We start from the raw sequence: 13,561 nt of genomic DNA, 5'->3' as shown, positions 1-13,561 counted from the left end.
GCTGAACTGCGTGCTGATTTTGTGAGCGTGTCCACACGGCGTGAGTGAGACTTGTTTTGAAAAGCAGCTCCCACTAAACACATGTGTGACTCAATGGGATGCAGATTTACAGACTGCATTTTGAAGTGAGTGTGTGTGTGTGTGTGTGTGTGTGTGTGTGTGTGTGAGGAAGGAGAGGGTAGTGAGAAGGAGGGGTGACAAAGTGCGAGACTGCAGCTTAGTTAATCTGACGGACTGATCCTCTAACCAGCTGCTCCTACACAACCCAAACATTAATCTAGTTTTTATAAATATTTGCGTGGGTTGGGCCTTTATTTTCTGAGCTAATGTCTTTGACAGGGAGAAGAAAAAGGTGTGAGTGTGTCAGACACGAGCTGCTCGGTCTTTGCATCTAGGTGTGGCGACAGCAGACATGGTAAATGTACCCCTGCTAAAGTCTATGATGCCATAGGCATACCCCTGTCATTTACCATCAACAAAGAACCATACATTAGATTCAAAGAAACTATATTATATATACAGTTAAAACTGTTGTTTACAGGATGGAAATAATTCCTGATGCTTGATGATGAACACAAAATTGCCATACTTATAATAAAAATAGAAGTTAACACAAAAAAGGAGGGACATTATTATCCATACACTTTTAAATAATTCATTTTTGTTTCTCATTTATTAAAAAAGCATAAATGTTCACCATTTTCTCTCCACGCCACAATCACCATCATCCATGAAAACTGCTGCGGGCACATGGGGCACGCGAGAGTGGCATATTTGAGGAGGGTGTGGTTTGATTTCTCCCAGCTCAGATGGGATGAAATCAGCCATGCTGCACACACACACACACACACACAGATGCACGCATGTGTGCCACTCCCTGCCGACCACTGTGACACACTGACTGGCGGATTTTGTGATGGGCCTGTCTCTGACACACTGACTCCGCTGTGGTACAACAACGGAGACCGCCCCCTCTCCCCTCTGCCTGCCTCCCTCTAAGCCCCCCCTTGTATCCATGCAGTTTTTAGCAGAGAAGACAAACCCCCCCCTTTCTCCTCTGGAGGATGGAAACGAGGGGCAAGAGGAAAAGGACGGGAAGAGGATGTGTGGAGGGCACAGGGAGGAGGAGGAGGAGGAGGAGGAGGAGACCTCACTTCAGTTTTGTGAATGCATGACAGACAGGTGTTGTTTTTCCCACTTATTTTGGAAATCATAATTTAATCAGCTCCACCTACATGGTGTTTGCATGTTATTTTAGTCTATTTTTCTAAGTTTTCTCTTCTCACTGCATCACAGCAGGCGCTGAGTATAAGGTCGTTTACAGATCACCGGTTGTTTTCACTCATCAGTGTCCAAAAAGCGTGTGTTGGATTAATCGAGCATCAAGAGGATTGCACATAATGGACTTACTGTCCCTCTTATCCCTCGTTGTCAGTCATCAGTCATCATCTACCGCTTTATCCTCAACCAGAGGGTCGCGGGGGGTGCTGTGCCAATCTCAGCTACATCGGGCGATAGGCGGGGTACACCCTGGACAGTTCGCCAGTCCATCGCAGGGCCACACACACAGATAGAGACAAACAACCATTCACTCTCACACTCACTCCTATGGTCAATTTGGAGTGTCCAATTTACCTATCCCCACATTGCATGTTTTTGGACTGTGGGAGGAAGCCGGAGTACCCGGAGAGAACCCACGCACACACGGGGAGAACATGCAAACTCCATGCAGAAAGGCCCTTGTTCCAACCGGGGCTCGAACCCGGGTCTTCTCGCTGCAAGGCGAGAGTGCTAACCACTACACCACCGTGTGGCCCTTATCCCTCGTTGTGTACGTTTTAATCGTGCGTCCGAGTCTTGTTATTGGTTTTAATGCGGTGTCTGAGCAGTTACCTGCTGCACGGGGCTGATGCAACCAGGATTCTAAAATATCACCCAATCAATCACTCACTGAACTCCAGTAAAACTCATGCAAGGCGAAGTCATCGTGACTTTTAACAAATGCACACATGAATTCATGCTCGTGTGTTCACACAAATGCAGGAGCACACACACCCCGCACACACACACACACACACACACTTCCTCTTACTCACCCTGAGTCCTCAGGGGTTTTAGTGTCGACCAGTACCAAAACAGCCTCAATGCTCATTAAAATTGCACACTGTGATGAAAATCAGAGCTGGTGTTCGGTCTTTTCTGCCATGCTGGAGATCACAAAGATGACAGGCCTTCCTGTGTTGTCCACCATCTGTGGTCCCCATCACTGTGGCGTGACCAACAGGGGACACAGTAAAGACACAGCTATCAGGACTGCTCTTTCAAGGGCACACGTGTAGTCCATGACATTGTGTGTGTGATATTTGGAGCACACTCGATGCTACAGGCAAATAACAAATCCTCATCAGTGTCTTTGGCCTAAATGTGTTCTCGGGAGCCTCTGCCTCGGATGACGCCATCTTACACGACTGCTCAGTGTTTAAGTGCAGTGAATGAAGGGGAATCACCTGAGAGGAGAGACGCCACTGGTGGAATAAATAGAGGCGAATAAAAAGAGGGGGTGAATGAATGAGGGGGGAAAAAGAGAGAGATAAGATAAAGCCACACTTCTGGGTTTCAACACATGCACGTGCACTCACACTGAAGTCATGTGTGAAGCAAAGACAGCACAGTCTCCTGAGATTCTATCCTCCAAGATGATTTACTGCCCCTGTCAGAAACAATGAAATAAATCTGGGTCAGCATGAAATAATAAACCATAAGCACACACTTGATGACTCAAAAAAGAGCTGTGTGTGAAGAAACACATGCGATATCTCAGTTAAAGTCATACATTATGCTCTTATGTAATATTAATAGTGCAGCAATAATGCACCTCAGTACACTCAGCAAATGAAAGGAAGCACTTGTAAAGGTTTTGGATGTGGACGGGGATTCACTGCAGACTAAATGCTTGGGGTTCCAGTATTATGATAGAACAATTCACACAATTCTCATCACACGGCCCGGTGATGCCATTTTGTTTTAGCGGCACAGTGTGATAGTGCGTCGTCTGAGCCTTGGTGTGTAGTTGTGGAGAAATATCATGTCATATTATGTGCTGAGGTGTCATTACATAATGGAGTTGGCTAGAGAGAGGAGGGCAGTGGTGGGTGGAGCAGGCAGCTCATGTGAGGAACCACTGAGGAATTCAGGGTGATTACCAGTGTTGGTGGATCATCATGGAGATAGGTGGGTGACTAAATGCAACTCTCTCTTCTTTATAATAAAAAATAAAGGAAACAGATCAAGCATCTCTATGTAATAAACACATCCAATTATTTCTTTATGACCAAACAGACGGATTCATTAGTGAACCTGTGACAAACTGACCTGCCAGACTGTGCGGGTCTTTATGATAATGCTTGGTGTTTTCTTACAGGTGATTCAGACATGATGTGGTCAGTATCAGTGATGCTGTGCTTGCATGCAGTAAAGCCTGCTATTACAGCTTTCACAGACTCCTTCTACACTAATACTTTCAGAAACAAATGATGGGCTCATGCTATAATCTGCCTGTTTTCTAGACTTTCTGTCTAGAATCTCATCTTCTATCACTTTATCCTCCAAATGAAAGATCATCATTAATTGCAAAAAAAAACATCACCCGTTTAACAGTCCCACAGTAATGTTTTAAAATGGTCATACTTGTCTGAATAAAGAATGATGACAAAATGTTACTTTTGCTTTCATAAAAGTTGAAAATAGACACATTTGCTTATTTGTGTTTTATATGTACTTATTTTTGGTTCTTTCAATTTAAATCAATGTATTCATACATTGATTTATTTTTTATATTTATTTATACATCTTTGTCTTGTTTCTTGCACGGAAAGATCACTGAGCGAACTCGAGCCAAAGTCATGTTTCTATTCACACAGACGACTGTGGTTTTGGGGGAAGGTCACATATGGACACATATAGGACATATATGCTTATATACAAAGAAAGTCCATCCTATTATTGTGATGTAATAAGAGGTTTTCTTTATGTTACCAGAAAAGGGGGAAGTGCAAATGTTTGGTTCTTCACATAAGCTGAGCCACGGGCTGCATGTAACCATGGATGTAAACTGACTGTGTAAATGGCTGAGTCAGTGAAAATGATAAGCGACGTATCCTCGATGAATCAGCATATGGACAGGCTGATGGAGGGGGTGCTGTTCAGTAGGAGTATTTGAATGTAGCTAACTAAGAGCATGGCTGGTATAATGTGTTGTGTGTGTGTGTGTATACAGTTTATCCTGGTGGTTACATACACACAACATTGGGAGTGTGAGTAAAAGCGTGTATCGTTATAGTGGGGATGGGCTGATCTGATGGGCTGGTGGAGCCTCAGGCTCAACACTGCATTCATACTCACTTTACTACTACTACTACTACTGCACTCACTTGACTCACTGACCCACATCATGCAAAGACAGAGAGAGAAAGAGAGGGACAGGCTGACAGTGGGAGGAAATGAAGATCACATGATGGACTCAGACAGGAGGACTGGGTTGTACTTTGTTGGTAGTTAAGTGATGGTTGAACAATGTTTCACTACTGACTGAGAAAAGATGATGCAAATGAGTCTTAAACCATGACTGTAGATGAGGAGGCCATTGCATTTTCTTTTTTTTTCACAACGTGATAAAGTATCAAAATCTCTATATTTGTTGATAAGCAATGCAGGAAATTAGCTGCATCTTAGGCTATATGGATATAGGTCATTACAAATCACTGCCAACGTTGTCATGCTCACCATGCTTCTGATCCCTAAGTGAATGACCTGTCAGTGATCATTATTGCTTTAAGTCACAGCTTTTGCGTATTGTTAAATGTTCTACTTTTAATTGTTCTGATTCAGTCTAATTTCCTCTTGGGTTTTATTGCTTTAATTACTGTTATTTACTATTTTGAAATTATATAATACAATATACTGTACTCTTGCTGCTTTTGCGTGATGTATTTTTTAAATTCTCTTTTGCTTTATTCATACTGATTTAATTTTTGATTTATTTAATTTGTTGTTCTGAGTTTTGTGTCATGTTTCTCTTGCATCCTGTTTTTTTTTTTTTTTGCTTTGTCTGTGAAAGCACTTTGTGAACTTGTGTTTTTAAGATAAAACATAAATTAAATTTGATTAAGTCAGTCATCATCTACCGCTTTATCCTCCACCAGAGGGTCGCGGGGGGTGCTGTGTCAATCTCAGCTACATCAGGCGACAGGCAGGGTACACCATGGACAGTTCACCAGTCCAACCGGGGCTTGAACCCAGGTCTTCTTGCTGCAAGGCAAGAGTGCTAACCACTACACCACCGAGCCCTAAATTTACTTAAGGCTCAAGTAAATAATCAATGTAAATTTGAAACGTGATGGAGCATTACCACGTGACATTCAACAAAATTCTACATTCTAAAGCAAGGATAATATCTTAAAGATATGAATTGCTTCCCAAATATAATAATTGTTTAACTAAGTATTGAAGAAAGTCTGAATGTATAAATATTGTCTGTTTTTTCAGTACATGAATATGTATTGGACAATAACCATCCATCCATCTTCTACTACTTTATCCTCCAGCAATTTACTCTTAAACAGACACATTCTCAGTCCAAGCATCTTGCAGGAAACTGTTATCGGGTGGGCTTTAGGTTTTACAATGCATTTAAAAACACATTTTATAAAGCACTTGTTACTTTTATAGATCTATTTAACTTTGGTTAAAAGAGCAGTGATGGGGAGGTTCATGTGTGATAAGAACTTTGAACTGTGATTTACAACTCCAAACTGTGAAGTATAGAGTTACACTGCTGTAAATGATTATTATCATTATTATTTTTATAATATTATTAGAAATGCTGCTTTGTTCTTGTACAGTACCCTGCTTTATCAAATCCTTTTATGCCTTACTGACGTTCGTTTGATCTAACACAACATATTTCTTGTGATGTCGAAAATATTTAAATCATAATTCTCAAAGTGTTACCTTGAGAGTTACATTCGATCGTGTCCGTCGCACGCTGCTAGGTGGAACCATCGTGCATCTGACCGGAACTATCGCAATGTAATTGTCCCGATGAAGAAGAAGTCCCGGTTTCCGATTCCGGGTCGAAGATCCGAAACGTTTTCAGAACGGCGCGACTGAACATAAAGTTTCGGTCAACATTCTGCATCGTGAGTGTTTTATACTTCACACGCTTGATTATTTCTTTTTGACTTTCACGAAATACATTGTCTTAAAGGGGACAAAGACGTAACTGTGAGGTTCGTATGCTTCTTTGAGCGGTTATTCGCCGATGTTGATAGCTGGCAGATGGTAGCATGCTAAGGTTAGTTAGCAGGAAACTGTGCAGTTTTGGCGGATGTAATTGACTACAGCGTTTTTGTTGCTATTGGTTAGCACATTTGTCGGCTAGTCGAACAGTGTAACTATTGGCTCACACACAGTTTATGGACAGAGTTAAATGTGCTTTAAGAGAGATGAAGTTGTTTTTGTTTATGCAGCGTGTTAATTGTCAGACGAGGTTATAAGATCAGTGAGGCGATCTCGTCCATATGTTTAATTTTACAAATGCTTTGTTGTTTTTCAGGATCAGAGGATGTCTCTACCTAAACGAGAGGTGGAGGAGTTAAGACCATGGGTGGAACGCACTGTGAAGAAAGTGCTTGGTTTTTCAGAGCCCACTGTGGTCACTGCAGCTTTACACTGTGTTGGGAAAGGACTGGACAAAAGGAAGACAACAGGTAACTACTATTTGAAACTTACTAGCATTTCCATACCTGCAAATTTATTTCTGATCCATGAAATATGGTGCATTGTGGCCCCAGAGAATGCAGGGGTCTTAGAAACCTTTGATTTTCTGTGCATAAAACGGGGGGCAATAATAATCACTTTAATCCTTGATGATTCTGTTCTGATTCTTTCTCAAGTACGTGATTGTTACTTTTTTTCGTTCTTACACAATCGTAAATGTGTTTAAAATATCAACAGCTAATTAAACACTGTAAGAGAGTCCCATGGGGCTTGGGAACCACCTTGCATTGTGGGATGTGTCGTCCATGTTTGTGGCTAATGGTGGGGAGGTGAACGTAAACAAAGAGCTGTGTTGTCACTATGAAGTAATTTAGACTGAATAGCTTGCTTAAAAACAATTAAGGGAAGCAGAGTCGCCGACTTGACTATAAAGTGAATGGTTTCTGGCAAAAATACAGGTTACAAATGGATTTGACCCATTTGAGTGGAGCAGTGATTGAATCTTCTGCTTCCATTGTCCACAGCAGACATCTTCACTTACCTTATTTGTTGTCTAAGTGTTTGTGGTGTAACTGCAGACTGCATTCATGTACTACTTGTATAGAGAGAGGGAGAGGGAAGACAATGGGTCTTCCCTCTCCTGAGCTGGTGGTTTGATATTGCAGCATTAACGTATATATTTAGTACAAACACTAACAAGTGTCATTGTTTAACTCGAGTTAATTTAAAGTGCAACTGTTTGAGGAGTGTTCTCCACTTTGATTGTATGAGAGTCTGTGGGTGCTCATGTGTGCCACAGAGCTCAGGGCACAGAGGAATGAGTGAAACATTATAGAACAAATTGGGGCATTGTATTAAATATGACCAATTATATCAGTAGAGTTTGAGGTTGTCGGTATTAGGCGCCATGCCACTCCAGTCATCTGTTGCACCCCAGCAGCTAATTTTTACCGCTTATTTTAACCACTGTTGTGCAGTGAGAGGGCTGGCTATGTGTTAAAGATTTCCACACTAAATTGTGCACCATAGTGGCAAAGATTAATTAGTGTATAACGGTTCATTCTTCCAAGTGTATCAGTCAAGGCACTGAATGTTCTAGTCCATCTAGGACTAAGGTATGTGGTGACATCAAAGGCATTTTCCATCTACGTGTTTGCTTTTGCGGTCACTTGTAGTCCCTGCTGTGCAGAAGCAGGCCCAAGATTGCAAAGCCTGTCTTTGCTAATTCTGAGGAGCAGTTGTTTTTATGGCAACAACAACTGACTTCAGTAACTTCTAACTCGATGGTCTCGGTCCCATGCATCGGGTAATATGTCAGTCTGGTTCCACCAAAGCTGTTGCTTGTGGAAAGACCCGCAGTTGGTGGAAAATATTGGGGTGGGGTCCTCAGTGTGGTTGCTGATCTCCTTCCAGTAAAAACCAGCTCTGATACTTAATAGTGATTCTTCCCTAGTAATAAGTAATAGAGGTTGGCTTTGCCCATCCATATTTTCTGCATTGTTGTTTAAGTGAAGAAATTATAATGCTCTGTACTGCATATGCTCCAAACTTACTTTCAAAAGTGATCTCAATTAATTCATGTAAATTATGTAGTTACAAGGAAAGGTTAACATATATATTTACATTCAGAAAAGTAAAGAGATGTGAAGGCACTCTGTGATCATGTTATGGTAGACTTATATTGTTGTACTGGATTAATGAATAAAGTTATTTGGCATTCTTTTTTCCCTCAGACCAGCTTCGTCCTTTCCTTGATGAATCTGCCGGAGGTTTTGTGGAGCGTCTCTTTGAAGCACTGGAGGAGAGTCGCAGTTCCCGTGGTAACAAAGGAGCAGGAGACAAGAACCGCAAAAGAGACCTTAAGGTAACTTAAAGTTTCAGACAGAATTTTCTGAAAGCAGATTATTTGTAAAAATGGAAAAGAACAATGCAAGTATACCAAGTGAAAACACTGTTTTTGGCCAAGTGGTTATGTCATTCTTTTTAAGATAATCTAATTTTCTGGTGTTTCTGGTTGGTCTCAGGATGTGTTTGGTGATGAAGCGGAGAAAGGTAAAGTGCGAGAAATATCTGAAGCAGGAGACGGAACAGCGCCCAAACGTAAACGGGTCCCTCGCTTTGAGGAGGTAGAGGAGCCTGAGGTCATCCCTGGACCTCCATCTGAGAGCCCTGGAATGCTTACCAAAATGCAGGTATGATGCCGTTTTCTCAGTGACAAGAAAGATCTTGGCTAAATTATTGTTTTGGATTTTTTTTGATTACTATTTTGAATTTACTAACATGTGCTCTGTATTAATAGATTAAACAGATGATGGAGGCTGCCACAAAACAAATCGAAGAGAGAAAGAAACAACTCAGCTTTAGCTCTCCAGTTTCTGCCCCACCGGTAAGATTATTCCCCTGTAAATGATGCATAGGTACTATAATTTCAATAAATTCTCTTCTGACTTAAGCATTTACCACTTCCACAGTCACAAATGGAAGCCTCAACAATGTCACGGCTTCTTGGCACCTCAGCTGCTGCAGCACCTGGTAGTGGCTCATCTCTTGCCCCTTCCCAGGCTGCCAGCTTTATGAATGATGCCATAGAGAAGGCCCGCAAGGCTGCTGAGCTACAAGCACGAATACAGGCCCAGTTGTCCATGAAACCTGGAATCCTGGGAGCCTTGGGGAACACTGGACCTCACAACATAGTGGCACTAGCTAATCTACACGCCATGGGAATTGCTCCTCCGTGAGTAACATTATAGATTAAAAAATCTAAAAGTAAAAAAAGTTCTTGATTTTCACCACTTTTCTTCCTCTTCCAATACATTCTTCAGCACAGAATTACAAAGCCTCCCATCACTGATCTTCTTCTGTGTCCCATTTTTGTTTTATAGAAAAGTAGAGATCAAGGAGGTGAACAAGCCAACTCCTCTTATTCTGGATGATAAGGGAAGAACTGTGGATGCGAGTGGCAAAGAGGTTGAACTTACACACCGCATGCCCACGCTGAAAGGTATGTTTGCAGCATTCTAACAGATAGATACGGTCATATTTGCTTGTTTGAGTTTTTCTCATTTACATCCTTCTCAATGTGTAGCTAACATTCGAGCGGTAAAGAGGGAGCAGTTCCGTCAGCAGCTGAAGGAGAAGCCTGGGGAGGACTTGGAGTCCACCTCCTACTTCGATCAGCGTGTGCTTATAGCACCATCCCAACGCCCTCGCAAGAGCTTCCGTTTCCATGAACAGGGACGCTTTGAGAAGATTGCTCAGAGAATTAGAACCAAGGTAGGATTTTTCTTCTATGGTTTTCAGTGACAGCAGTCATCTGCTCCTAGTCTAGTTGTTTGCTATGCAATTATTTGTATAAATGGTTCACACCACTTGACTTTTGTCTCTCTGACACTGATTCCTACCTCACTCAGGCCCAATTGGAAAGGTTACAAAATGAGATTGCCCAGGCAGCAAAAAAGACTGGAATCCAGGCTTCCACCAAGCTAGCGCTGATTGCCCCTAAGAAGGAGATTGGAGACGGGGAGGTGCCTCACATTGAGTGGTGGGACTCTTACATCCTGCCCTCCCACATAGATATGTAAGAAACTATAGCTACCGGAACTGTTCTTTGTTCTCCACACTGCACCAGCGAAACTGTAGAATACTAAGAACAATATTTGCAAGTTGTACTTGCTCAACTGCCTTCTATTTTTCATCTTGTGTAGAAACACAGAAACCAAATTTGAACAGATGGCGATGTTTGGTGTGACCAACCTTGTAGAACATCCTGCCCAAATTAACCCTCCCGGTAAGTATCTCTTTTTAAATTTAATTTGATGATACTAATACAGAAGTAATAAACAGGTTGTCGATAAGGGATAAACATTTCCAAATGGTATCAATTTAATGACTACTATAATAATTTGCTGCAATGATTTTGTGTTGGGGGTTTTCAGTTGACACAGATAAAGCAGTCACGCTTGGGGTGTACCTGACAAAGAAAGAACAGAAGAAGCTGAGGAGACAGACGCGAAGGGAGGGCCAAAAAGAAGTCCAAGAGAAGGTTCGCCTGGGACTCATGCCTCCACCAGAACCTAAAGGTACCCAGCTCTTGCATTTCTACATTTAGAAAAGGCTACAGTGTGAGGCCACATCCATACCACTTTTGTTTGGAAAAAGTGTTTTCAAACACAAATTATCTGCGTCCAGACAAACCTTTCAGGTCTGTGTCAGAAGTAATCTGCATCAGCACTAACACAGCACGTTAACATCAAGTGACCATGTGCATGCAATAAATATGCACATGCTGGTAACGGGAATCTGTTATCTCTTCTCTGCAGTTGTTTCTTAGTTTCTGAAAATACTACTAACGAGAAACAGCAATGGTGAAAAATGAGAGCAGGGATTTCTGTTTTGCGACTTGAGGGGAGGTAAAAGGAAAAGTGAAAATGAGTGTAAACGGGGCTTTTCACTCACAGCTGTCAACCCATCAGAAAGCGAATCAGACTATCTGCGTATCGTATAAGCTGCCTGGAAAACACTTTGAGAACACTGGAATAGTGTGGATGGAGTCATATCTGCAGCAAAAAAGTTGGATTTTTAAACATGCAGAATATTGTGGATGATAATGGTTGCTTTTCATTTTCTCAGTGCGAATCTCCAATTTGATGAGAGTGCTGGGGACAGAAGCCGTTCAGGACCCGACAAAGGTTGAAGCCCATGTCAGAGCACAGATGGCCAAGAGACAGAAGTTAGTACCGCCATTAATCTCATCCCTCCTTCATTGTTTTTTTCAGTAATTGAATAATGTATGACAGAACAAACTCCAAATGTGTTTCCCCCCTGTAGGGCTCATGAAGAGGCCAATGCTGCTCGCAAACTCACAACAGAGCAGAGGAAAGAGAAGAAGATCAAAAAGATAAAAGAAGACATCACAGATGGTGTTTATATTGCAGTGTACAGGTTTGTATTTGGATGGAGAGAGCAAACGCCGTTCTGCAAGGATAGTGTATGCTTTTCAGCTTTTGTGTTGCTGTAGTAGTTTGTCTAATATAATACATTTTCTTTCCATGTACAGAATCCGTAACCTGCAAAATCCTGCTAAGAAGTTTAAAGTGGAGGCCAATGCTAATCAGCTGTATCTGACGGGCACAGTCGTTCTGCACAAAGATGTCAACCTAGTTGTAGTGGAGGGAGGTAAGTGTGGAGAACGTTTCTCAGGCTTTAAGTAACATCAGCTTTCTTGGCAGTCGCATGGTCAAGATTGATAAATATTAAGTATCGACTTAACGTAAATGCCAATCACTTGTCACACGGTTACTTGATTGATTATTTTCAGCGTTAATTTTTGGTCTTAAAAACAGTTCTTACACCTTTTCTATTTGTCCTTAATGTTGAAATACCTGATGTGTGTCTTACCTCCTAGTGATACCCTCCATACCTTGCACAACCTGTTTCATCCATTTGTTTTGATAGACTTAGATTGATTATGTAAGTTCTCAGTTTTTTTTTTTTACGAGTGATGTAGGAGGAAGGTCTAGAAACACTCAAGAAACAGGATTTCTGAAAAAAAAAATCAAACTCAGTATATGTATTTTGTGTCTGAGTTTGTTGTACTTTTCAATTTGTTGCAGGTCCCAAATCCCAGAAAAAGTTTAAGAGGCTGATGATGCACAGAATCAAATGGGTGGAACACAATAGTAAAAGAGATGGTAAGAGTAGTTGTCTTTCATCCCTCTTTCATATAATTGTGCTCATTTTCAAGACTCTAAACTCTTTATTCTTCATTAGATCCAGATGGTGATGATGATACAAGGAGAAACAACAAATGTTGGTTGATTTGGGAGGTGAGTTTCTCGCATTCTGCTTTCTTTTCAATATTTAATAAATTATTTGGGATAGTCCAATGATTCTTTCTGTTTTTTCAGGGAACAGCCAAAGAGCGCAGTTTTGTTGGAGACATGAAGTTCAAGCAGTGCCCCACAGAGAACATGGCCAGAGAGCACTTCAAGAAGCATGGCACTGAACATTATTGGGACCTAGCCCTCAGTCAAAGCGTGTTGGAAACCTCGGATGACTGAACTCTGGAGCACACGGCTACAGTCAGCACGCCCTCACACGGTCAAACTCACTTCCAGCTGACCCTCACTGCTGACAAGCTGCTGCGTCCAAGTGCCCAGGAAACAAAACCCAGTCAAGAGACTTGAACAATAAAACCTGTGTGGTTGTTTTTGTGAAGTGTCCAATGAGGGTGTGTGTGTGCGCGCGCGTGTGGGAGAGGGTGTGTGTTTGTGTGTGCACCTCAGTGTCCATCTCTTAGGTGATAGACTCCTCTATCAGATGTTATCCATGATGGATACATATAAGTAAATCTCAAACCCAAGGCTTTACATGAGAGGAGAAATACTGTCAGAATATATTTTGACTTTTTTTTTTTAATGAGATCCCTGTGTACACTTATGTATGTGGATGCGAGTGAAGCTGGTAAAACAAACAGCCAATGACTGCACTGTAATTGTGCTAACACATGTTAAGTAAACCTGTGAGATTATGAGGCTGTAAACAGGTACATTTCAAATGCATTTTATTTTCTGTTGCATAGAAGAGCAAATATTGACTCACTTGCAGCTCTTTCTCTGTAATATTCTGGTAACAGCCTTAAATAAACTTAACACATGTAGTTTTTTTTCTGGTGTGTTTTCTATCTAATTTCACTTGCTCTGACTTCAGATAATATCTGTTGTTTTGTGGCTCGCTTGGTAAACAGTTGTATTTACGGCGAATCAAACATGGGGGCGTGTTTTCT

The 13,561-nt window shown here is 41.5% G+C and overlaps 1 protein-coding gene across 2 annotated transcripts; it reads left to right on the top strand.

Moving 5' to 3' along the window:
- Positions 1 to 6,110: 6,110 nt before the first annotated feature.
- On the top strand, positions 6,111 to 13,435 carry prpf3 (PRP3 pre-mRNA processing factor 3 homolog (yeast)). 2 transcript variants are annotated; one of them, XM_058648730.1, is made up of 17 exons: positions 6,111 to 6,197; positions 6,614 to 6,767; positions 8,511 to 8,641; positions 8,802 to 8,969; positions 9,077 to 9,163; positions 9,249 to 9,511; positions 9,660 to 9,778; positions 9,863 to 10,050; positions 10,188 to 10,354; positions 10,482 to 10,564; positions 10,713 to 10,856; positions 11,407 to 11,506; positions 11,605 to 11,718; positions 11,834 to 11,952; positions 12,390 to 12,467; positions 12,547 to 12,602; positions 12,684 to 13,435. In XM_058648730.1, exons 2-17 carry the CDS (start codon positions 6,623 to 6,625, stop codon positions 12,834 to 12,836), a joined length of 2,115 nt encoding a protein of 704 aa, XP_058504713.1. In that variant the 5' UTR covers positions 6,111 to 6,197; positions 6,614 to 6,622; the 3' UTR covers positions 12,837 to 13,435. The 2 variants fall into 2 exon arrangements, with proteins under 2 accessions (XP_058504713.1, XP_058504712.1); XM_058648729.1 differs by having other exon boundaries at positions 6,128 to 6,287.
- The last annotated feature ends 126 nt before the right edge of the window (positions 13,436 to 13,561 follow it).

This window comes from Solea solea, chromosome 13, assembly GCF_958295425.1.
Source record: "Solea solea chromosome 13, fSolSol10.1, whole genome shotgun sequence".
In the NCBI taxonomy this organism is placed as follows: Eukaryota; Metazoa; Chordata; class Actinopteri; order Pleuronectiformes; family Soleidae; genus Solea; species Solea solea.
The sequence above is the reverse complement of the archived record's forward strand: the minus strand, read 5'-3'. Positions and strand labels throughout refer to the sequence as shown.